The sequence below is a fragment of the Dreissena polymorpha genome, chromosome 7 (assembly GCF_020536995.1).
Source record: "Dreissena polymorpha isolate Duluth1 chromosome 7, UMN_Dpol_1.0, whole genome shotgun sequence".
NCBI classification, from domain to species: domain Eukaryota; kingdom Metazoa; phylum Mollusca; class Bivalvia; order Myida; family Dreissenidae; genus Dreissena; species Dreissena polymorpha.
The window spans coordinates 12,066,429-12,092,495 of NC_068361.1; the positions used below are offsets into that span (position 1 = coordinate 12,066,429).

Consider the following 26,067-nt stretch of genomic DNA (forward strand, 5'->3'; position numbering starts at 1 on the left):
GTGGTTACTTACTAGTTCTGGCCAACCTTCATGTCAAGTTTCAAGACTCTAGGTCCAAGCATACCAAAGTTATAACAACTTTAACATTTTTATATTGAAGGTCACAGTGACCTTCACCTTCAAATGAATGACCTTGAAATGACCAGTGGTCATCTGTTAATCCTGGCCAACCTTCATGTCAAGTTTGAAGACTCTAGGTCCAAGCATACCAAAGTTATACCATGAAATAAGAACTTTAACATTTTTACATTCAAGGTCACAGTGACCTTGACCTTCAAATGAATGACCTTGAAATGACCAGGGGTCATCTGTTAATCCTGGCCAACCTTCATGTCAAGTTTGAAGACTCAAGGTCCAAGCATACCAAAGTTATACCATGAAATAAGAACTTTAACATTTTCGAGCACGCCGCCACCCCGCCCGCCCGCCCGCCCCCCCCGCCCGCCCGACAACATCAATCTATAAGCCGAGATTTTTTCGAAAAAAATCCGGCTAAAAAACCACTTAATGTAATAAAAATAATCAGAAATTGATTATTCTAATACAAAAATAGTTCCTTTGAATTTATATAACTATAAAAAAGCTATTCAATTCAATAACTCAATATAAAATATTATATTAGTATTTATACCAACTATTCGACAAATATGTATTATAAATACGGAAGAGGGTAAATGCATCTTCCAGGAAATCTTAATTTACATTAAACAGGTGCAGCACAATAATCAACACCTATGGGGTACAATTTCATAAATAAGAATGGGACAGGATAGGTAAAAACAGTTTTCTACCAATAGGAGATTAACAATAAATACTTCCCTGTTACAAACAATTTTTTTTTATTGCAACACAGTTGATTTAAACCACCGACGGCTTTAAATTTGAACTTTAAGTGTGAACATGTCATAGTCACCTGTCTTTTAAAATAGCTGTCTCGTGATATCCCATTGGTTTTCAATCAGGCATAACGGCGGCCACCTATAAAACTTTTACAAATATGGACAATACAGAATTACTTTGAGAAATAGCCAGTCGGTGTTAACAAAAAGTCTAAATCTCTGCTGTATGGATACAGTGACAATGTTTTTGAGGTACAACTTTTTATAGTTGATTTTTGTATTTTTTGTTTGTTAGTATTGCTGATTGCTGACAATGCCGTATCGATAAGTGAAGTGTAAATGATAAGCAGCAAATTAAAAAAACGTTTATTTGTTCATACTTTCAAAAAAGTGCTAAAGCTTAATTTTATTACATTTAAACGAGCTTAAATCCGTTATACATCTTATATACAATATAATCTAATTAAAGATCGTTTTATTTTTAAGTTTTTTTTCTTAATTTATATTTTTGTTTACATAATTATGACTAACCAATTATTAATATTTGTATACATCAATGGTGAAAAATAAAAGTGTACCAATTGCATTTTCATTAGAACTTTACACCATTTGTAAATGGCTCGTGCTCTGCAAACAAAGGTTTTAATGCATGTGCGCAAAGTGTCATCCCAGATTAGCCTGTGCAGTCCGCACAGGCTAAACAGCATCGACACTTTCCGCTTTTGTGATATTTTTCGTTTAACGAAAGTCTCTTCTTAGCAAAAATCAAGTTAAAGCTAAAAGTGTCGTCCTTGATTAGCCTGTGCGGACTGCACATGCTAATCTGTGACGACACTTTACGCTCATGCATTAAAACCCCTTTTTACCGAGCGCAGCTCAAATATCTGAACAACGCTTTTAATGACCAGCTGCGCTTTTACGTTTTGTAAGGAAACTTGTGTTAACTTTTTATGTGCTTTAATATTTGAAGAAAGTTTGATGTTGAAAACTAAACATCCAGGGCTAAACCAATAATACCCATATAAAACGTGATTCTGCATTCTACATATAAACACGTGTTCCCAAATAATATAATACTTTATACATTAAGATAAGTAAGTAGATATTAAGCCTTCAAGAGCCTCATTACATATGTTCGTATTTTTGAAAATATATTATTAAATGATTTTGCTAAAAAACCTTAAATATTTGTCTTTGAAATTGATTCAAATAATTAAATACGATAAAAAAAGTGTTTGGGAGTCCGAACAGGGACCTCTAGAAGAAAAATGTAACAAGGTACCTTTTCACCACGCGTACTTTGCATTTTCGTCTAAATTGTAAACGTGTATGTCGGTAATGCACTGTTATTGTTAATTATTGATAAAACTTTAAAAAAGAATTTTAACTTTTTCCAAATTTAAAAAATTATCATAAATGCACGTATGTACAGTTTTAACATTTATTTCTTTGTCAATGGTGATTTCTAGCCTGTTGAATATAATCCGATTTTTTTTATCGAAGCCCATATGTGCAAATTGTAATTTTTCCAAACTGTGAACAAGTCCTTTCATTATATCACGCCTTGCATACCGCAAACATTTACCATGTATTGTTAATTTCTAGAGCGTGACAGAGGGTGCGTGAAAATGAAATAGCCTCCGGCAACTTCTATAAAGTGCAAACATTCACAATCAAGGACCAATATTTGTTGTCACAGATTTCATTCACTGGTGACTACGGGCACTTAACGACTTTCAATCGAGCACAGCGACGGCCGCTTATAAAACGTGTGCCTAAACAAGGAAAAATAACGTTGAAAAATAATCAGTTTACGTGAAAATTATTATTTTTTGTTTTTATTCTATATTTAGCTTGAAAGTTTTTTCAAATGCCTGTTGGAAAAGTGAACAGTATTTGTCAATAAAATAAAGCAAACATTATAATCGTGTAGAATATACATAGTTGCACAGTGTATATTTTTTTTATTCTGTAAGGATAGTCTTTCACTCGACCTGTATCCACCGTTGCAATCGACATGTAAACACGGAATTATTTCAACATACTTCAATGAGCTGGATATTAACCCACATTTGAGGTTACTTCCCGACGACAATCATGGGCTGGTACTCGAACAAATGTAAACATGAGCTCTTTCAAGCAAGTTGTGATAATTATGCTAAATATTCTCCAAAGTGCATACAACCCGAATTGTTCAAGTTATATTCATGTGTATTGTAAATATACCTCAAATGTCAGGCATAAAGTAATGTAAATATACTTGAAATGTAATGTAGAAATTGCTTTCCAATATCTATTGAAAATTATAATCATGTTTAACTTTGTTCCTATCGGTAAGTTTATGTAGAAATAAGCTTATATATATTTAAATAATGTATGTAGTTATAAAAACAGTAAGCGATAAACTGGGTTATTTTAAGATCTCTTGAACGAAGTTGGACGGCGAAAGACGGACTTTGATTGGTGGATACAGATGTCTGATATGTAAACTTACAGAAAATGCATAGTATTTGTCACAAACATGCATTGTAAATTACCATGGGAAATCTTTACACTAGTTATTACTTTGTTTTACTTGGTAATTAAAGTCTCTAAGTACTTTTTTATTTTAAAAAACACATACAAACTAAAGTGTTTACATTCAAACACTTAAAAAAGTACTTCTTTCAGATTTCACACTATTAGGTAATTACAATTCGATTATTAAAGGGGCCTTTTCACGTTTGGGAAAATTGACAAAATTGAAAAAAAGTTTTTGAAGATTCGCAAATTTTCGTTAGCTATTATATGCATCTTTTGTCGGTTTAAAAGCCAGAAAATTATAAAGCGTTGCAACGCGAAACGAATTCATAAAGAGGAGAGTTCTGTTGTTGTCGTTATATTATGTGAAACAACGAGTATTGCTTTTATAAAGTATAAAATACATCTGTCATTGTATCCGGAAGGATGGCCGAGTGGTCTAAGTGGTGTACATTTTACTCCAGTACTCCAGGGGTCAGTGGTTCGAACCCTGCTGAGGGTAACCTTTTTTTCTTGTTTTTAATTCTATTCTTGATTTTTTACTTGAGCTTTTTATATCCAATGTTTACATTTATCAATATAAAGCATTTAATGACAAACTTCAAAACATGCCAAATTCTGTGAAGAGGCCCCTTTTTAATTACATCCTGTTTTATCAATTATAAATATATTTATATGTGCTAGAAGTATTTTATATTCAATATTGTCCGCTAACACATTTAAAGAAAGCTTTCTTGTTGAAATAAATGGATTTTAATTGTTGTTGTTTTTATATAAAGTTATTTTTTAACGGAGTATAGTTTGCGCCTATTGAAATTTTATTCCAAAAGTTATCATAAATGTATTATATTAAAAATGCAATTAGATTTATGGGACATGTTTGGAAATAAAACATTTTCAGACATGCGTATAAAATTGAGATATTGTAAAACTTCGACTATGGGTGGCCATCTGTCATTTCGGAGTCTGCGCAGACTGCTCAGGTACAACTGTGTGAAACATTTGGCACGTCTGCTGTAGACTGTCCAAAAATTGCCGGTTGTTTATATGAATTCACTTATCTGATGTCTTCTCAGCAAACAAATGCTTCCACGTGCCTACTGAAATAAACGCTACCTTATTTACTTTAGTATCCCCCGTCATCGGCGGAGGGATATTGTTTTGGCTTTGTCCGTCCGTCCATCCGTCCGTCTTTCCGTCCGTCCGGAGCCATATCTTGGAAGTGCTTTGGCGGATTTCATCGAAACTTGGTATGAGTATATATATGGATTAGGGGATGATGAACGCCAAATGGCATTTTACACCATCTACATGTACTAATAACGGAGTTATGGCCCTTTGTATCTTGAAAAATGCTTTTTGAGTGTCAAATATAACACTTTTGTGTCCAGAAGCATATTGGCGGGTGATAGCAATTCAACAAATTTGCTTGTTTATTATGAATTACCTGTACAGACTCAAACTTCACTACTCAACTCTTCATTTATACCAATATTACAGTTTAAATGGTATTCTATATTTTTAGACTCAAGTCTTAAGGATTGGTCGGCGTCTGGTTGCGTATTGTATCATGTTAATACACATTGGGCATTTACACAACTTTGCATTACGACATAATAATGAACATTAATTACATGTTAGTTTTGATGAAAGTTCTCGACCATCAGAAATATGCTAAATGAAGCTATATACTAGTGAAAGAGATATCTCCTAAAAAATTCTGAACAAATAAAATAATATATGTTTGTACTGTATGTATTTGTGTTAGAGAATTCCCTTAAATAACATATTAACGTAAATATATCATTAACGTTGCATATATTTTAACAAAACTTATGCAACCAATTTCCCGTTTACATATTTGCTGCATGTCAATGCGTTTTCAATCTTGTAATAAATTACATATTTGTAATAAAATTTAAAAGAAGTAAACGCCTTATAAGAAAACTAACAAAACACATTTAAACAATGTTATAAAATATTGCATTAACAAATAGTCAGTGAAAGGTTGAACAGAAGCAAATTGATGAAAAAGAGAATATCACATGACAGAATAGATTTTATTTTTTGGAAAACGGTCTTCGAATCCTTCTAAAGAGGAATATTCAATAATATAAAGAAGGGGCAAGGAAAAAAATCGCGAAAACTACCGATAGAGGCCGCGATGTCACACAGAAACCACAACCGCCATACCTTCTGGATGGGTCGCAGCACTTTGGCCAGAACCCCAGTCGCACGCAGCCAGATGGGCGAACAAGTTTGATCTGCAATCTGTAACTATCTGTCCGGACTTGCAATGTTTTTTGTCGGTATATTTGAAAGATATCGCCATTGAAAACGACTGCCTGTGTAGGCGGTGCACTCATGGCGGCATAGGAACGGGCTACATGTGATCGATGCTTCCACTAAACTCTGCAGACCGGAAGCAAATGATTACATGCTTTCACTAAACTCTGCAGACCGGAAGCAAATGATAACATGCTTCCACTAAACTCTACAGACCAGAAGCAAATGATTACATGCTTCTACTAAACTCTGCAGATGGAAGCAAATGCTTACATGCTTCCACTAAACCGTGCAGACCGGAAGCAAATGATTACATGCTTCCAGTAAACCCTGCAGACCGGAAGAACATAATTACATGCTTCCACTAAACCATGCAGACCGAAAGCAAATGATTACATGCTTCCACTAAACCCTGTAGACTGGAAGAAAATTTTAACATGCTTTCACTTAACCCTGCAGACCGGAAGCAAATGATAACATGCTTCCACTAAACCCTGTAGACCGGAAGCAAATGATTACATGCTTCCACTAAACCCTGTAGACCAGAAGCAAATGATTACATGCTTCCACTAAACCCTGCATACTTTAAATAATAATAACAGACATGGCGTAAGCATAATCCACGAGTGTTGTCGTGAGACTGTACCAAAATGGGAATGTTTTAATATAACTACAAGTTTTCATCGTTTTTCACAAAGCCAGTAGTTTACGAATATGCCTCTTATTGATCAGTGGATCGCTGGGAATAACTCTGCTTGCTAATCACAAACATCGTCTATCGCTGGTGTTACAGCGGTGCACAACATAAATGTAATAGGTTTCACCGGCTGTTATTTCGACTTTTACGTTTCCCAAGAATTTGTTTAAAAGAATCTTTTTGCAATGAAGTACAAACTTAACACCTCTAGGACCTACATGTTGTTCTATATTGATGTTATGCATTTAAAACTTTTTCGATAATATTTCTCTTCATTGTCGAATTAAACTCGAAGAAGCATGTTTTAAACTTAAATTTGTTTGCACAATTGTGAGTGTTCCGTTATTGGTCATCTATCAGTGATTTACCTGAATACATAAAGATTGTTTTCATGCTGTCAGTAAGGAACATTTGACGGATGAAACAAGTAATACGGATTCAAAATAATGTTACTCGTGAAGAGTAAATTTTTTACCTGTGCCAGTTTTTACTTGTTGATAATTCAATTAACAAAAGTAAAACGATAATATATGGAAAACTCTGTATACAGACATCATTGCATGTACCCCAATATATGTTTATATTTATTTGAATCACTGTACATGAATCATATTCTCATAAAACGAACAGACCCGTTGGTTGGAAACTTTGTGGTATAATAACATTACTATTTTATTTTCGCATTTATAGGCAGTTTTTTTAACACGTTTCTTCCAAAACCGAAGAAAGGTTTAAATTAAGTCAGTCCGATGATTTTTACCGAAAATTATATATTATATTAAAATTATATATAGAGTCACGAATCTCGGTCTGAGTGCTTCCATTAAACCCTACAGACCTGTTAAATTTATTATTATTTAAACGCTATGTAGTAAATGGATGATTTGGCACGAGTTGCCATATCATACCATATTTTATTAAACGAGTTCAGGAATTTCCCTGGACGAGTTTAATAAAATATGGAATGAAATGACAACGAGTGTCAGATCTTTTCTATCACATGCTTTTAAATGAGCAAAATTAAATAAATATTTACGCAAACATAATGATAAATCCCGAATGCTGTTTACATTCCATGACGTCATTTGATGTTGCAAAGTCATTTCAGCAAAATAACAAAATGCGATTGGTCAATCAAATGAAAACTAAACCAATGAAAGTATATTTCACATGTGTAAGATAACAATATTCGTAATGATTACTAGTATATTACATGTGAAACAGGGTATGGCACGTGATAAGTTTTTGCTAAAATCGATGGAAAGCGTTAAGCACGTTTTTGTTTTGTTTCGATTTCGGTCGATGATTAACGAATTTAACGAATAAACGAATTTTAACATTTTTATTTTTCAGGATTAGTTTTTGCTTGTTCGAATACATTACATTCCATCGTTTTGAGTCCCTGCCATTTGGTTTTGAATTATTTTTCTTTATGCTAAACAAGTCTCTTTAAACTTAAACTCGGTTAAACTAGGATTTAAATGAGCGAAATGCGCGTGGATGACCTTTGTTTCGTAACGTCTCGTTCAGAATTGTATTGTATTTATCGGAGCGTATCTCGCTTTGCGCTGTATTCTGCCTAAGCAAAAACGGTGGGTTAAAAGCGAGCTCATTCAATTTTGAAATACCATTCTTTACTCGTAATCACGGGACACGCACAAGTTGGTCTAAGTTTACACCGATCCTTTGTATTCGAGTCATACATGATTTACGAAATCATGAAAGGATCAATCGAGTGCAGTGCAGTGCAGTGCAGTGCAGTTTTTTTCATTATTTTGCGTTAACATTTAGTTAAAGCAAATTGTATCTTGTATGTATCAATTCTGTCAAACGGGTACCCTTAGCAGTAAGAAGATAACAGTAATGTTAGTCACATACAATAAATAACAACCATGTCTGAATAAATACTGTTACAATGCTGTAAAGGTATGAAGTGGCATCCAGTTGCGATATTTCGTTTCGCATGGACACTCGTCAACTATGAATATGTTGTTTTTATTAAAAGAAATCGTCTATTTTAATTTTACCCTCAAAAACGCCGACAACTTTTCCCCAAATCAGACTGAATTATAAAAGTTTCGTACTTTTATCACTATATAAAATGTAGTTAACATTCCAGTTTTATTAAATGTACATCATGAACATAAAACTATTGTGAAATACATGGACACAGTGCATGTTTCTGAGGTTTTTACTGGGTAAAAGTATATTACGTGCGTACTGTAGATTTTATTTCACAGTGTACATGCAACTGAAAGATAAACAACTTCTTCTAACCTATTCAAAATTATGCGAATCAATGCAATGTGGTCCAATTAATACAATTTGTTCAACGCCGTTCTGTCATTTATTCACACATACACACATAATATCTATACTTATGCCATGATCCGTATTTATCATATTTTGTGTTTTCAAGAAAGTCTGTTCTTAGCATAAATCCAGTTAAGGCGAAAAGTGTCGTCCCTGATTAGCATGTGCGGACTACACAGGCTAATCTGGGACTACATTTTACATGCATGAAACACCCTTTTAACAGAGCACGACCCAAATGTATTAATGTTAAAAAGTAATATTCCCATTATTTCTGTATACAAATTACGTGAATATCTCACTACTCAGTAGGTATGGTATTGTAAACTTTATTGGATAGATGGTAATTAATTGCATGAAATAATAACAACATAAACTATACAAGAGTTCCGCGGTCGGAGATGACCGCATTGAAGCCGGATTTTTGATTTAAATGACAGGAAAGTACCTTTCGTGTTTTTGTCAATGCAATACTTAAATTACTGAAATATTGTTCAAAGGTCAAAATGAAATGTAAGTACTTTTCAAGGCATGAGCAAACCTTGTGTTATGTTTTGAATGCATATAAAAATTTTAACATTTTAACATTGAAGGTCACAGTGACCTTGACCTTCAAATGAATGACATTGAAATGAGCAGTGGTGATCTTCTAGTACTGGCCAACCTTTATGTCAAGTTTGAAGACTCTAGGTACAAGCATACCAAAGTTATAACATGGAATAAGAACTTTAACATTTTTACCTACCAAAGTTATAAGAACTTTAACATTTTTACATTCAAGGTCACAGTGACCTTGACCTTAGAATGAATGACCTTGAAATGACCAGTGGTCATCTAAGTGTGCTTGCAAACCTTCATGTCAAGTTTGAAGACTCTATGTCCAAGCATACCAAAGTTATAACAATTTTAACATTTTAACATTTAAGGTCACAGTGACCTTGACCTTCAAATGAATGACATTGAAATGACCAGTGGTCATCTTCTAGTACTGGCCAATCTTTATTTCAAGTTTGAAGACTCTAGGTACAAGCATACCAAAGTTATAACATGAAATAAGAACTTTAACATTTTTACATTCAAGGTCACAGTGACCTTGACCTTCAAATGAATGACATTGAAATGTCCAGTGGTTACTTACTAGTTCTGGCCAACCTTCATGTCAAGTTTCAAGACTCTAGGTCCAAGCATACCAAAGTTATAACAACTTTAACATTTTTACATTCAAGGTCACAGTGACCTTGACCTTCAAATGAATGACCTTGAAATGTCCAGTGGTTACTTACTAGTTCTGGCCAACCTTCATGTCAAGTTTCAAGACTCTAGGTCCAAGCATACCAAAGTTATAACAACTTTAACATTTTTATATTGAAGGTCACAGTGACCTTCACCTTCAAATGAATGACCTTGAAATGACCAGTGGTCATCTGTTAATCCTGGCCAACCTTCATGTCAAGTTTGAAGACTCTAGGTCCAAGCATACCAAAGTTATACCATGAAATAAGAACTTTAACATTTTTACATTCAAGGTCACAGTGACCTTGACCTTCAAATGAATGACCTTGAAATGACCAGGGGTCATCTGTTAATCCTGGCCAACCTTCATGTCAAGTTTGAAGACTCAAGGTCCAAGCATACCAAAGTTATACCATGAAATAAGAACTTTAACATTTTCGAGCACGCCGCCACCCCGCCCGCCCGCCCGCCCCCCCCGCCCGCCCGACAACATCAATCTATAAGCCGAGATTTTTTCGAAAAAAATCCGGCTAAAAAACCACTTAATGTAATAAAAATAATCAGAAATTGATTATTCTAATACAAAAATAGTTCCTTTGAATTTATATAACTATAAAAAAGCTATTCAATTCAATAACTCAATATAAAATATTATATTAGTATTTATACCAACTATTCGACAAATATGTATTATAAATACGGAAGAGGGTAAATGCATCTTCCAGGAAATCTTAATTTACATTAAACAGGTGCAGCACAATAATCAACACCTATGGGGTACAATTTCATAAATAAGAATGGGACAGGATAGGTAAAAACAGTTTTCTACCAATAGGAGATTAACAATAAATACTTCCCTGTTACAAACAATTTTTTTTTATTGCAACACAGTTGATTTAAACCACCGACGGCTTTAAATTTGAACTTTAAGTGTGAACATGTCATAGTCACCTGTCTTTTAAAATAGCTGTCTCGTGATATCCCATTGGTTTTCAATCAGGCATAACGGCGGCCACCTATAAAACTTTTACAAATATGGACAATACAGAATTACTTTGAGAAATAGCCAGTCGGTGTTAACAAAAAGTCTAAATCTCTGCTGTATGGATACAGTGACAATGTTTTTGAGGTACAACTTTTTATAGTTGATTTTTGTATTTTTTGTTTGTTAGTATTGCTGATTGCTGACAATGCCGTATCGATAAGTGAAGTGTAAATGATAAGCAGCAAATTAAAAAAACGTTTATTTGTTCATACTTTCAAAAAAGTGCTAAAGCTTAATTTTATTACATTTAAACGAGCTTAAATCCGTTATACATCTTATATACAATATAATCTAATTAAAGATCGTTTTATTTTTAAGTTTTTTTTCTTAATTTATATTTTTGTTTACATAATTATGACTAACCAATTATTAATATTTGTATACATCAATGGTGAAAAATAAAAGTGTACCAATTGCATTTTCATTAGAACTTTACACCATTTGTAAATGGCTCGTGCTCTGCAAACAAAGGTTTTAATGCATGTGCGCAAAGTGTCATCCCAGATTAGCCTGTGCAGTCCGCACAGGCTAAACAGCATCGACACTTTCCGCTTTTGTGATATTTTTCGTTTAACGAAAGTCTCTTCTTAGCAAAAATCAAGTTAAAGCTAAAAGTGTCGTCCTTGATTAGCCTGTGCGGACTGCACATGCTAATCTGTGACGACACTTTACGCTCATGCATTAAAACCCCTTTTTACCGAGCGCAGCTCAAATATCTGAACAACGCTTTTAATGACCAGCTGCGCTTTTACGTTTTGTAAGGAAACTTGTGTTAACTTTTTATGTGCTTTAATATTTGAAGAAAGTTTGATGTTGAAAACTAAACATCCAGGGCTAAACCAATAATACCCATATAAAACGTGATTCTGCATTCTACATATAAACACGTGTTCCCAAATAATATAATACTTTATACATTAAGATAAGTAAGTAGATATTAAGCCTTCAAGAGCCTCATTACATATGTTCGTATTTTTGAAAATATATTATTAAATGATTTTGCTAAAAAACCTTAAATATTTGTCTTTGAAATTGATTCAAATAATTAAATACGATAAAAAAAGTGTTTGGGAGTCCGAACAGGGACCTCTAGAAGAAAAATGTAACAAGGTACCTTTTCACCACGCGTACTTTGCATTTTCGTCTAAATTGTAAACGTGTATGTCGGTAATGCACTGTTATTGTTAATTATTGATAAAACTTTAAAAAAGAATTTTAACTTTTTCCAAATTTAAAAAATTATCATAAATGCACGTATGTACAGTTTTAACATTTATTTCTTTGTCAATGGTGATTTCTAGCCTGTTGAATATAATCCGATTTTTTTTATCGAAGCCCATATGTGCAAATTGTAATTTTTCCAAACTGTGAACAAGTCCTTTCATTATATCACGCCTTGCATACCGCAAACATTTACCATGTATTGTTAATTTCTAGAGCGTGACAGAGGGTGCGTGAAAATGAAATAGCCTCCGGCAACTTCTATAAAGTGCAAACATTCACAATCAAGGACCAATATTTGTTGTCACAGATTTCATTCACTGGTGACTACGGGCACTTAACGACTTTCAATCGAGCACAGCGACGGCCGCTTATAAAACGTGTGCCTAAACAAGGAAAAATAACGTTGAAAAATAATCAGTTTACGTGAAAATTATTATTTTTTGTTTTTATTCTATATTTAGCTTGAAAGTTTTTTCAAATGCCTGTTGGAAAAGTGAACAGTATTTGTCAATAAAATAAAGCAAACATTATAATCGTTAATTCTTTGTGAATAAAATCAGTAATCTACTAAATTTGGTAAATTTTTGTATAGGAGCTAGATGAGATAGGTAAAGATTGTCTATTGGAATTCAGTGTCCGTTAACTGATATCAGTTTTATTAATTCAATACTTTTAGATATAGCGGGAAAAGCCCACAGCATCAATTTATTTGTATTGTCCGATATAATGGCATTAAATGGCGGTCAATAAAACAACCCGGTCAAGGCATATAGCAACGAAGAATATGCGACGGATCATTTGTTTGTATTCATAGTAGTGTAACATAGTAAACACCTTTACAAAGGTCAACACATGGTCAGTGATTGCAACTGGTCGGAACAACGGTCCCATTATTGTTTGTGCATTTAAAATGGCGATATTATTTTTTCATCGTTTTGTTTCTTAAACACAATTGAGAAGAACCGTCATTCTAAGAATTTAATGTCGAAAAACTAAACAATTAATACTTTGGACATCAATTCATATTCTGTCTTTATTTATTAAACGTTTGCACTGCAGTGTGGCATGGCGACTTGGGTTGCTTGGTACAATGATATATTAGGCAATATGTAGGGGGATTCGCATTGTGTTTAAATAATTACTCGATTCAATGACAAAAACGCGGCTCGTATTAAATAGACCTGTTTTGAAAAACAAAAATGAATGATTCGTGTTTGGCAAGTAATTCCGCAAACCTGGCAATGACTAATTTTGACAAAACTAGGTAAAAAAGGTGACCAAGATCTCTATTGGTAAATGTTATACAGTGTTCAAAGTTACTAAAGGCGGATGACTTCACTAGTTTGTCGCAAAGTTGTCTTTTAGACGAGATTTACAGTGGAGCTTTTTGCAGGTCTTTGCTACTATATACCATAAATATGAACTTTTTGTGAACCTGTGTAGCCTGAATCAAGCGCTTGAATTGTGTCCTAAAGTCTGACTTTGTTTCGTTTTTAAACGAGATACAAGCAACTGAAAACACGACAATAAATCAGTGTACATACTACATCGGTTGTCATGTTCTTAACCCGATTCCGCTACCTAAAATGGCCAATGATTTGCCACGAAACGTGTAAAATACTCCAAAACTGAAAGAATTATTGTTCAGTCATTCACAATAATAAAAAATCAAACGTTCTACTTTTCAAGTTAAAAATCACGATCATGCTATTGTGTATAAAATAATTTTACCGCCATCAGGTGATGTCGAAAAGTGATTAATGGCTGATAAATGAATTGCAAGTTACTTTAAATATGACACGCGGATGTGGAAACGACAATATTGTTAAATAAAAGCTTACGATACTATAATTGTTTCAGGTTAGCAGTTTTCGCCCTTGTTGCGAAAAGTCTCGATGCCTACTCTAGCTACAGGGACAACATTCCAAACGGATACAATGTAACCCATCCTTGTGACAGCAGCATGACATGGAACGGAGTCGGGCATGAGAATGCCATGGGTGGGGGCGCCAGAAATCCGTTTGGGCTGGACTTTAAAGCAAACAACGCGGTAAGGATATTCAATTGAACCAACATAGCCCATACGGATGCCAACTGTGAAATGTTTGTATCACATACATTTTATTGTGAAATAATTGCGTCGGCAAATGTTGATGTTGTTATTACGACTATTGCTGCTACTTCTGTACTACAACAAAAACTAAAACAAAACTTTTACTTCTTCACAAAAAATAACTGTATAAAAGATTAGAACTTATTTGAAGTATGTATATGAAAATGATAGTTAATCACTGCCCTACAAGTGATCCGAAAAGACAATAAAATGGTACATTTGCGCCTTCCACATATTAATTTAAGAACTTCATTATTGCCATTTCTTCTCATAATTGCATGTCGTTTCCAGTTAATATTTGATTTTAACATCTTATTATAAATGTTAATAAAATCTGACTTTATACGCGATACAACATTTGTATTTTTATTTTTCAAATTCAATGTTCTTGATAAAGCTGTATGACATGTGTAACTCCGAATACTTTTATAGGTCGCCAATTACTTCCCTTTTAACAGGGACATATTCCTTAATACGGTCACGTGTATTACTGGTTCATGTACTGGTATCGAGAAAACTTAAGTACAAAATATGCCTTTAATGTAATTTGGGAAATGTTCTATATACAGACCACGTATAGTCGTGCCCGCATTTATACCATAAGAATTCATTATACGGACTAGCATAGTCTCCAACTCATTTCATCTGTAACAACTACGCTACAATGCAAATCCCTTGCATTTTGCATTACACCCAACTCAAAGGGGCTTTTCTCGGCATACCGTTCTAACCCAGGTTTTTACCTTTGCTGATCTTTGTTTATGTAAAATGAAACATTGAAAAAAAATCCCGCCGATATACCCGGATGAACAAATGGTATGTTTACGTTTGTTAAAGATCTGTTTATTGAGCAGAATAGAAAACATTTCATCTCGACAGTCATCAATTGACCAAGTGAAAAACGGTGTAGCATTTAATATGTTCTCTATTAGAAAATCCCCACTTTTTGTGCAGATACGTTCAAACAACACACGGAAAACGATTTTGGTTGTGGGACATATGTACGAGTGCACGTCCTGGTATCGGCGTCGAGCTAAGAATATATTGGCCGTTATACATGTTATTCATCCGGTTTTTCAGTTGTGTCGTATCAAACTTACACAGAAAATTCACTTTTCAGTGTGTGATGTAAAGATAAAAACAAATTAAGTGTAAATAAACTAATGTTAACTTCACTGAAATGATGCATCTAAACTTTTACTTTACACGCAGAACTTTCCGCAGCATTTCAGAGCCCGTACATGGTCAGTATATCTTTCTAATTACTAGTAATTGGCTGTTGGGAGCTAGAATTGGCTTTCAATACACGAATTTGTATGCTGAGAGCACAGTCTGACTTTCAAGGCAGATACCGATTGTTTGTACCGTGACAAAAAGGAATATTATAGTATGCCATGTTAAGAGCAAAACTATATAATAACCGACACTCCTACGTGTAACGTTCAAATTCGCGTGTCGATATTTATGTTAACTTTCAAATTCGCGTGTCGATATTTATGTTAACTTTCAAATTCGCGTGTCGATATCTATGTTAACTTTCAAATTCGCGTGTCGATATTTATGTGTCGCTTTTTCCTTTACTAAGTTTTTTTATACAAAGGAGTATGGTTTACATAAATTAGGAAAGCAGAGAGTCAGTCAAGTGACATAACTTGACAGGGATTATTATTGATTGCATATACAATCTATTTAAGTTTGTACATTTATATAATTGATATGGCGGGAAAATATCAACAGAAGGTAAAAGAGAGGCATTTTCTATTTTGTAAGTAAACTTAAAAAGTACCCGTTTGAATTCTTATTATTAACAATTAAAACCGATGTTTCAAAGAAATGTTTTTGTTTTCGCGTATGCTGTTAGGTTTGGGACGCAGCATTTTGCCAGAAGGACTCGGATGGAGACGGACGGACGAACGGAGAAGAATTGGGGGACCCTAACTGTGTGTGGATGAAGGGGTCGGTCCCTCAGGTTAAAACTGGGATCACGCATCCGGGTACGGTATAAACCAGTTAGCCAGAGGTTTTACTGAATAATTGGGTATCAAATTTTGCATACATCATTTTATAGTGACGTTTTAAACCCGTTATATAAATGTAAAAATGTCAATTAGGTTGCAAAAACACGTTTTTATTCGTTTATTAATTTGTAAACAAAATGAAAAAGATAATAATAAGAATGTCTAATGTTTTTTTATCCTGAGTTTCTGTCAGTAGTCAATAACGTATCTATTCAAGCTAGGTCATCTGTTTGCATACTACTTAATAATGAAATAGTGTGAAGGACAGAACATTTTACTAATTTATTTTTCCATTTCATGCAAACAAGTACGTAAATAAAATAATCTAATAAAATTGACAGACAACAGACAGACAGACAGACAGACAGACAGACAGACAGACAGACAGACAGACAGACAGACAGACAGACAGTTTGTTCAGACTTATACAAAGGTACATCTTCATGTTTAAATACACGCATTATTCTCTGTTACATAACTCGACATGACATTATAACATTAAATAACGAATAATAGTCAATGAAGAAAGCAAATACAAATAAAGACAATCGATGGTACGAACACGTAGGTTCTATTAAACAAGTTTATTGATTACTATTATTAAGAATTGTAGTTAATTTAACAAAAGTATGGATTTGGGACATGAAACTTATTTTTAATATAGTATAATGATAACGATGATCACATGCTAATACTCTTTTTTGTTATATTTTGCCGTTTGTGTAGGTGTTTGTGAACCAATCGGTAGCACCAAATGCACTGGAAAGAATGCGTTTGTAAATTGCCAAAATACCGGAAAATTTGTGTGCCCCGCTATAGAAAGAACTGGTATGCATTTTATGTACATAATATAATTTATTAAACAAGACTGCCAACACTTTCTTTGCGCAGCTTTAATATAAGTATATAAATATTGATACAAAAGTATCAATATACATTCTATCTATTCATCTGCATAACACCACTGGAAAAACGAACGAGTGTAAGATTAAAATAGTGTGAGGAAGTGTGTCCAGCAGAGTTGAATGCGGTATTATAGTTGTCCCAATGTTATTGCAGTATGTTTATATCGCCAGGTAATCAAAACAAATGGAATAATTTCATGACTCATGTCAGTGCTATAGACAATCAGATTTTTCTATCTCTGTTTATATAAGTGTATGTCCGCATGTTAAAAAACCTGCATATGGCTAAATTGATTTATCAGACATAGCTCTGTTCATATCACTCGTTCAAGCAAATCTCTGATATATCCCCCGTTTCCATTATAAGCAAAGTGTCTTCTTTTTTATAGCAAATTAAATTAATTGCATTAAATGGAAAAAACAACAGTTAAGCACGGATAATCATTGCAGATCTGGAATGAGATTCTCTTGGTTACTTTAAGGGAAGTCACTTCTGCGATGAGTTTGTATTCGTATGTGTTATTTGTCTGAGATGACTGTCCGTCTAGCGCAGTGGTTGATGCACTCGTTTCTCAAGTTGGCGACCGGGTTCAATACCCGTTGGATAGGTTGTCGCCATACCGGACAGGAGGGGAGGGGTCTTCGGGTACTCCGGGTTTTCCCAAATATACACAACACCCACACAATTAAATATTTCTGCGTAACAACACATATCTAGAAATTGTAGATATATTTCAATTCGGCTCAGCGTTTGTGAGTCTAGTAAACTAATTGCATACACATAATACTGCCTCAGGCTCGGAAATAACTAATAAACTTCGAAATTTGGCTACAGACACGTTGAAGTTCGAGTACCGTTTTCCAAGAACTGCTGTTCCGACCCAAGAGACCACGTACATGTGCATGAACATCCAACTACCCGCGAACAGTACCTACCACCTGATTGCTAGTGAACCAATCATCGACAACATTAACATCATGCATCACATAATCGTCTATGGATGCCCGGGCCTTGGTAGGTGTTGGCGCAGGTCACTTTGATGGGAGGTTACGATAGGACACGTGTTTCATAGTTTCATGAAACCGTATACATTTATTAAAGCAAAAACAGTTTTTCGATTGCTCATTTAGGGAGAATGTTAGTTATTGGAGACGTTAGAAGTTTTAATTGATAAAAATATACACTGACACTGCTTCTAAATTTAATTTCACAGTACTGGTATCTGAATATAATGATAAATACTCCAACAACACTTGAAAACGGAAAAAAAATCGTTCATATGGTAACAGTGAATGTCTTTTAAACCCTTACATCTTTGCTTTCCGGTAGAAAACGCACCTGGTCCGCTGAACAAACCGGCACCGTGTGGCGCAATGAAGGCCCAATGCACGGAAATGATTTCCCTATGGGCATTTGGTACCCACGGGAGCTGTTTCAACGAGAACATGGGCTTCAAGGTCGGTGCTGGAGGACTGAAGTATGCAATCATGGAGGTAGGCAGTCACAAGAATGACAAAAGTATCAAGTGTTTCTTGACCTCGGAACACATCTAAACTCTCATATATAAAAATAAGACAAAATAATTATAAGATATTGTGACTTGTGAACTGTTCGGAAGAAATCAAATTACGTGATATTAACTTGTACTTTGGCACACAACTGGGAAATCATGTTACATGTTAATTTAATTGCTTACTTCAGCGATATTCACAAGTGAAAATTTATGATACCCAGACACAAAAAAATACAAGTAGGAATACATCATACGTATACCTAATTGTCTTCTAATTTCAGTTCCACTGGAACAATCCAATGTTAATTTCAACGTACACAGACAGTTCTGGCTACGCATTTTATATGACCCCTAACCTCCGCCAATACAACGCGGGAGTGCTCATGATTGGTCAGAATTACCTACAGATCCCGCCCTTCGCCACCGGTCATGTTGAAAGTGGCAGCTGTACCGGGAGCTGCAGTCGACAGATCATGACGAGCGAGATCTACTTGACCGAAGTGACCAATCACATGCATGGATTAGGTATTACATCACTGAAGTGACCAATCACATGTATGTATTGGTTAGTTATGACGCCACGGAGAATTGTGCGCATGCGCATGTCTTTATTAAATTGGACATAAACTTCGATATCTGATTTCATAAAAAAAAAACAGTTTATAGACAGTTGAAGTCGATCGCGGGCGGGGAGGACGTTATAGCGAACTGCCATCCAAACATTATGAAATCGTCCTTACGTCCTTACGACCACTAGGCCGTCGATCCACCCATACATCCGTCCGTCCGTTCATCCATACATCCACCCATTCATTTATGCGTTCGTTTGTTCCTTCTTTCTCTCACTCACTTACTCACTCAGTCACTCACTCACGCACACACAATCTTAGTTGTTTTTTGAATCACACACACACACACAAACGCACACACACACGCACACACACACACACACGCACACACGCACACACCAAACCCACCAAACCCAAACTTCTTTCACTCACTCACTCATTTATTTACTCACGAATTCTTTCATTTATTGAAATATACCACTATAATCATAATCCTCAAATGCATGAATGTTCTTTAAAAAAAACTTAAAGCGTCTTCATTGCATAAATTTTTGGGTCAGCTGCGGGGGGGGGGGGGGAATTGCCATCTGTGCACCCAGTAAGTATGTGTCTGTCGAATGTGCAAAGTTTACCAGTACATTGCATTAAATTAATTAAAACTAAATTATAGGTCTGTCTGTACTATATTAATACACACAGGTTTGGCGTATCATATTAGCCTAATATGATTTAAATGGCTTATTCAATAAACAATAGACATACAGCCTATGAATAGAGTATACATGTTCAAAACATAGTAACATGTATAAAGGCATTGCTTGTGATCAGTATTGATTTTCATAATTCATCATTTTTAAATAAAGTATCAATACAAAGTCATGACCATGTCTAGGACAATTGGTTTAAGGCATTTATAATTAGCATTAAGCCATTATATTCACCAGATTAAAGTATTGATCCATAAAATCTTCAAAACAGACATCTTGCAAGCAATATCTATACACGCAATCCAATTGTCTATTTAAATGTACGCTAGCATTGGACAGCGTATTTTGTGTTTAAGTCATTACGATGTAGCCGAATAGCGTCGCTGTCCGCACTACGTTGAAAATCAGTTGTGGATCTTGATTAGTTTTCAGACATTTTGGTCTGCATATCAGATGTGTCCTTTCAGGGAAGTCAATGATTACAGAGTTGAAGAGGAACGGAACAAGGGTCCAGTATCTGGCAAAGGACGACGTCTTCGACTACAACGCCCCAGTGACCCATAAGTAAATGGAATTAAAATACTATGTGTCTACAAGTAAATTGTTTACATGTTCATCTCAACATATCAAGTATTTTGTTACTTATCTGCGTTTCGGAGAGATATTAAATTGAAACTATAAACTATAATAGCACAAGCAGATCCAGGAGAGGAGGGCGATTCCGTCGTCTCCTCCCCATATCAAATTTTCGTGTAATACATATTTCAGCACACATAAAACAGATAATATGCTGACTTGATTGTTCGTTCGCTTCACCAGCAAACTTGAACATAATATAGCATACATAAAACTTTTTGCATTGGTGCCTGTTCTTAACATGGATAATTATGCCCACTTTAGTAGCGTATATTAAGTTGGCAGTTGTGAGGTTGATTAATAATTGACATAGGAACGTAATTGACCAGGATCATTGTAAGTCTTTAATATAATTTAGTCACATTAAATTGAATGAGGAGAGGCTTTGTGATGAACGTCAGAAAATGTCCATTTCGAATTTTATTTATTCAATCATTAACCATGGGCTTACATTGTCCGTTTTTACAATTCAATTTGTTTTACGTTATCGTTTTGGACAACTATTCCTAAAAAGAAGAAAACATGGGATCGAATCTAAACGTCCCATTGCTAAAACCGACATGGTCACAACGTACCTAATTGTGGGCAAAACGTACCAAATTAAAGATCAAAACGTTCTAATTGGTTTTTTTGGTTAAAGGTATAGAATCACATCCACCAGTAAAATACTGACGGGCTGTTGACTACAATAATAAGAATCAATTCAACGAGAACTGTTTAATTAAACGTATAATACACTTTTTAACAACAAAGTACGTTTGTCGGGTTTTACCAAACAAATTTGGTACGTTTCGACCTTCACGTTTTCGTTTGACCTAAACACTAGGTTCGTTTGGTCAGGGTGCATTCAGGATACGTTATGACTATAAAACAAAAGTAATGACGTGAAACATGGCTTTGTAAAATAACGTTTTTATTTTTCATTGCATATGCATTAACAAATCATGTAAGAATCGAAAGGATGTTCGAATTATCGTCATTTAGTGTTTAAAAAATCGTTTCATATTGTTCTGCACTCTGGATCATCAGACAATTTATTGGTATAAATTAGCCAATCTTTGGGGATTCTGGAGATAGTCGATGTATCACGAGTAATTGTTCAGAATCTTGACCATTAATCTATTCAGTTGGGAGTAATCGGAAGATCCTCCCTAGGCATTGGTCTCAATATTTGGTAATTGACTGATTTATGTAAAAAACATATAATTTTATTGATGAAGTTTACAACCCCACCCCACACACTTATAAGTACGAGCCTATATGTATAAAAACGATTGGGTGTTATTCAACACGCTGACTCTGGCAATGGTTATTTACAAACGTGCTTTCCAATTGCAACAACAGTTACGACGTGCCGGTCATGATACATCCAGGAGACGAGATGAAGACTACATGCGTGTATCAGTCGGTAAAACGAAACTTGACCACGTTCTATGGGGAAGGCACGCAGGAAGAAATGTGTTTCTCCTTCCTTATCTACTACCCGATGGAAAGCATGTCATCTAGGAGTACGTTAATAAACTTCATGAAATTCGATCTGATAAAATGGGGTTTAATCATATGCATAGAGCCTGTACAGGCTAATCAGAGACGACACCTCCCGCATTAAGGGTAGTTTTCATTTAAAATATGTCTCTTCTATCCACAGATGTTCGGACTGCACTTTACGCAAATGTATTAACCCCCGTTTTCCAGGAGCGATACAAATATATTTGTGAAAGTCTTATTATTGTCTGCAAACATATGTGTGTTCTTGTCAACGATATGCTTCCACTTAACTTCTTAAGCGATTACCGTACATGTTCATTATAAACAGTGTTTTGCAATCGATTTTAAAATAGAGGTCGTTGTTAAAACTCGAAAAATTCAAATGAAAGTAAATTGTACTTATTCTGATGTAATGCAAAATGTTTTATCTTGTTCACAACTAGGGCAGTCTGATTTTTCATTTTCCCATGTCATCTTTATTATTCAAATCCTTTCCAAATATTATTTCTTACATGACATAATATGACATTTTTTTATAACGAATGCATATCCCTTAAAAGTTTGATGTCTAAATGAATCTTTTGCATGCGATTATGTGATAACAGCACTGTAACGAAGTATCACCCTTTTTATGAAGATGTGCAAATTCTCAGTCTTATGTGTCGTGTAACTTCACGGATGCTAAAATGCACCAAAAGAATAACAGTAGCATCCTGTGAATTGATTACTATGTTAACCGTGTCAAGCACATGCGCAGAAGAAGAATGTTGGCGCGTGCTGTCTATTTAATATGTTGACGAATTTAAAGTTAGAGTAGAATGAGTATATACGAGCACTCTTTTATAACCATTTCTTTCTTTTTGTAACTTACTTATAATTTGATAATTGATATTGCAACTTTAAACAGATACGTTTTATTATTATTGATCGTGTCAATTACTACAACTCTCGAGGGTTTACGAAGGTTTTATCGTTTAGTTATAGATGCGCAACATTTTGTATACACATATAGAACAATATATTAAATTACGCTTTTTAAAGAAAATATTACTTGACGTGTCATCTGTTTTAGTCTTTCTGCTCAGGCGGTTTACACATTCACACGTATAACTGATTGTTATTTCCTTTCCAGTGTGCCAATCCTGGAAGAGTATGGACTTTTGCGAATGGGCATTGACTCCCGTGAAGAGAGGATGCAACTTTACGCAGTTGTCCGATCCGTAAGCTAAAAATTGTACATCCTTGGAACCGAGCTCTATCAAATTCAGTGTGGTTTGGTACACGCGCTTGCCACGTAGGCAACCCGGCCTTGATTCCCATTCACGCCAGCATGTGAGTTTAGTTGGGGGGACACCGTACCGAAGAGGTGGGTGTCACCTTCGGTTTCTTCGGCTTCCCCACAGCTAAATACCAAACCAAAATTGAATAATGTTAGTGAAAAAAATTTAACTGAAAAGTAAATCAATGATTTAAAATTCTTTCCAACTTTCGTGAGTCAAGTAAGTTCATGAGGTAGAAGTGCTGGTACAGACTAAGGCGCGTCAGGACCTCAAAAACTCCGAAATACACGTAACACATACCGAACTCACTATAACCGCAATCCGCTTAATATAAAATAGATATCCCGATCCCGAATCACCCATTTACGCTTGATGTGCGTAGTCTCTCGGTATACTGGACATTACTAACTAATCATTGTGTGAACACCTCTTTAAAAAGCACGGTGTAGAAACAATGTTTGTCTACCGTTAAATAACCGATCCGAATGTCCAACGATCATAACCCCGATATATAAGTTCGCACACTGTTAAATGGGACATTGGCAATTCTATTTCTTTATCAGTTCATATATAATAAACATCCGTTATAATACAGCTATAATTAATATGGTCGATGCTTTTTTAACAATAATTTCCAAAAGATAAAGTCAATTACTCATGATTTTGTAATTTTTTGCATCGCTTGTTTCACTTAATATAATTCTTGTTTTTGTGTGTTTTATTTACAGAAACTCTAAATATACGGAAATAAATAAAATGATAGCTGAGAAGTGTACCCCTTTTGTGTGCCGCCAGGAGTGCTTCGCTCTCCGGAAGGAGCTTCAGAAGGACCCGTGTTTCCAAGGCGACACTCACGACCTCTACCGACGCTTTGCCTTGTATAACAATCAAACAAAATCGGAGGTGACCTACTTTTTTGCCCAACTGGATTCGTGCGATTGGGAAATGTGGGAAGAAGGTCGCGGTCATGATAATGGAGATCATGGCGGAAAAGTGTCAGGTGTCGCCGCGTCTGTAGCGACCGCATTTACTTCCGTCCTCGTTCCGCTTTTGTCCGCGCTGTATTTGTAGACGTATTTGATGTTGGGAACACTTGGCTGAAGGTTGCAGTACGTCGTTGACAAATTGGAGAACTTTATCGTCCCGCAGTTTTGAATTATATTAACTTTAAAGGCTTATAACATTTACAATACGATATGTACGTGTTTTTGGTAGATACAATACATTGTAATGATAATAATTCAAGTGGCATACATATATGAGCATTTAAACAAGCAAACAACTTATAAACGTCTTTTACTGAACACAATATTAGTTGTTGCAGCATAACAACACAATTGAAATATATTTTAAATTAATTTTACGTCTGCATTTATAACAAAACACAACTCTGGATTGTCAAGCGAGCGTCATCAACACACCAATAACGTTCAGTCAAGCTGGTCTATTTATCGTCGTTTTTGTTCCTACATACCTGCATTTAAGCCTCGCTCAATAAAACGAGGGTTTAATGCATCTGCGTAAAGTGTCGTCCCAGATTAGCCTATGAAGTTCATACAGGCTAATCAGGGACGACACATTCCGCTTTTATTGCATTTTTCATTTTAATGAAGACTCCACATCAAGAAAATCCAGTTAAAGCGCAAAGATTCGTCCTAGATTAGCCTGGAACGAATTAGCATGCAACCCTCTTTTCATAGAGCGCGGCTCATTGAGAATACTTCAGATTAGACGTAGTAGTGATTAGACGTAGTCTGTGCACGGCCGTGATAATATCAAACAAACACGATGTCAATAATTCTTGTCTTGAACAGTCATCTGTATTTTTATTTAGTAAAAAATACAAATATATGTTTCGTTTATTAAAATAAGCTAACATGCCAAATGCTTTTATGACTATTGAAATAATTGATCTTATGATAGCGATCCTCTCTTGTTTTCAAATAAATGAAAATGAAAACATCATTGTACGCTTAATTGTTTTATAGTTGTATGTTTCCTGTTTGATTTGATGAGATTATTGCGGCGATAATGCACAGCATGATTGGACTTATCACATAGGGCCTGTCACATGTGCAATGGAATTTTATTAAATTTATGATTCCAAGAAAACGACCATGAACTACGCTCACCATTTGCTAACCGATTTCGGCCAATCAATCTAACCTGAGACCCGGATTCCACTGAGATAAGATGTCGGTCGCGATCATTTATTTGAAGTATGATAGTTTGACAAAACAACGTTTCGTTCTAATTTGTTTTTTTGAATTCGATTATGTGTGTTCGTTTATAGATACGTATAATATCTATAAGTAAGAGTGAGTGGTCAAGGGCGTAAAATTAAGTACGAAAAGGATTCTTCTATTCATTTGTGAAACTTTCATGTTACCATGACTATATATTTACCGTATTTTATTTCTTTACAAAAGCTTTGTTCAATTATTCTATTTATAACATTCAAATACAAAACAGGCGTTGATCATAAAAATGAAAGCAACATTAAACTTCTCATGACGTAGATGCAATCAATACAGTTACAGAATATGACATGGAAAACATAATGTTATGTATTTGTAACATCAAGTACATAGGGCAATTTAAAGGATAACATAATTAAGCTTTCATTCTAAAGCTGATATAATTTAACTTTACTAATAATGTATATATCTCCTAAAAATGT

At 34.9% G+C, this 26,067-nt stretch overlaps 1 protein-coding gene and 1 long non-coding RNA gene across 3 annotated transcripts; one reads left to right on the plus strand and one right to left on the minus strand.

Moving 5' to 3' along the window:
- LOC127837215 (uncharacterized) lies at positions 1-10,225 on the minus strand. Its single transcript, XR_008029173.1, has 3 exons — positions 9,790-10,225; positions 273-308; positions 1-117 (listed from the first exon to the last, which is right to left on the minus strand). It is a non-coding gene; the product is annotated as an uncharacterized LOC127837215 (long non-coding RNA).
- Positions 925-25,352, plus strand: LOC127837212 (MOXD1 homolog 1-like). Of its 2 annotated transcripts, none has more exons than XM_052364144.1 (11): positions 925-1,091; positions 14,018-14,207; positions 16,132-16,264; positions 17,015-17,116; positions 18,029-18,208; positions 18,524-18,687; positions 18,989-19,232; positions 20,451-20,547; positions 21,964-22,127; positions 23,240-23,327; positions 24,116-25,352. In XM_052364144.1, the coding sequence occupies exons 1-11, from the start codon at positions 1,066-1,068 to the stop codon at positions 24,456-24,458; spliced, it is 1,731 nt and encodes a 576-aa protein (XP_052220104.1). In that variant the 5' UTR covers positions 925-1,065; the 3' UTR covers positions 24,459-25,352. The 2 variants fall into 2 exon arrangements, with proteins under 2 accessions (XP_052220104.1, XP_052220103.1); XM_052364143.1 differs by lacking the exon at positions 925-1,091 and adding an exon at positions 10,852-11,017.
- The last annotated feature ends 715 nt before the right edge of the window (positions 25,353-26,067 follow it).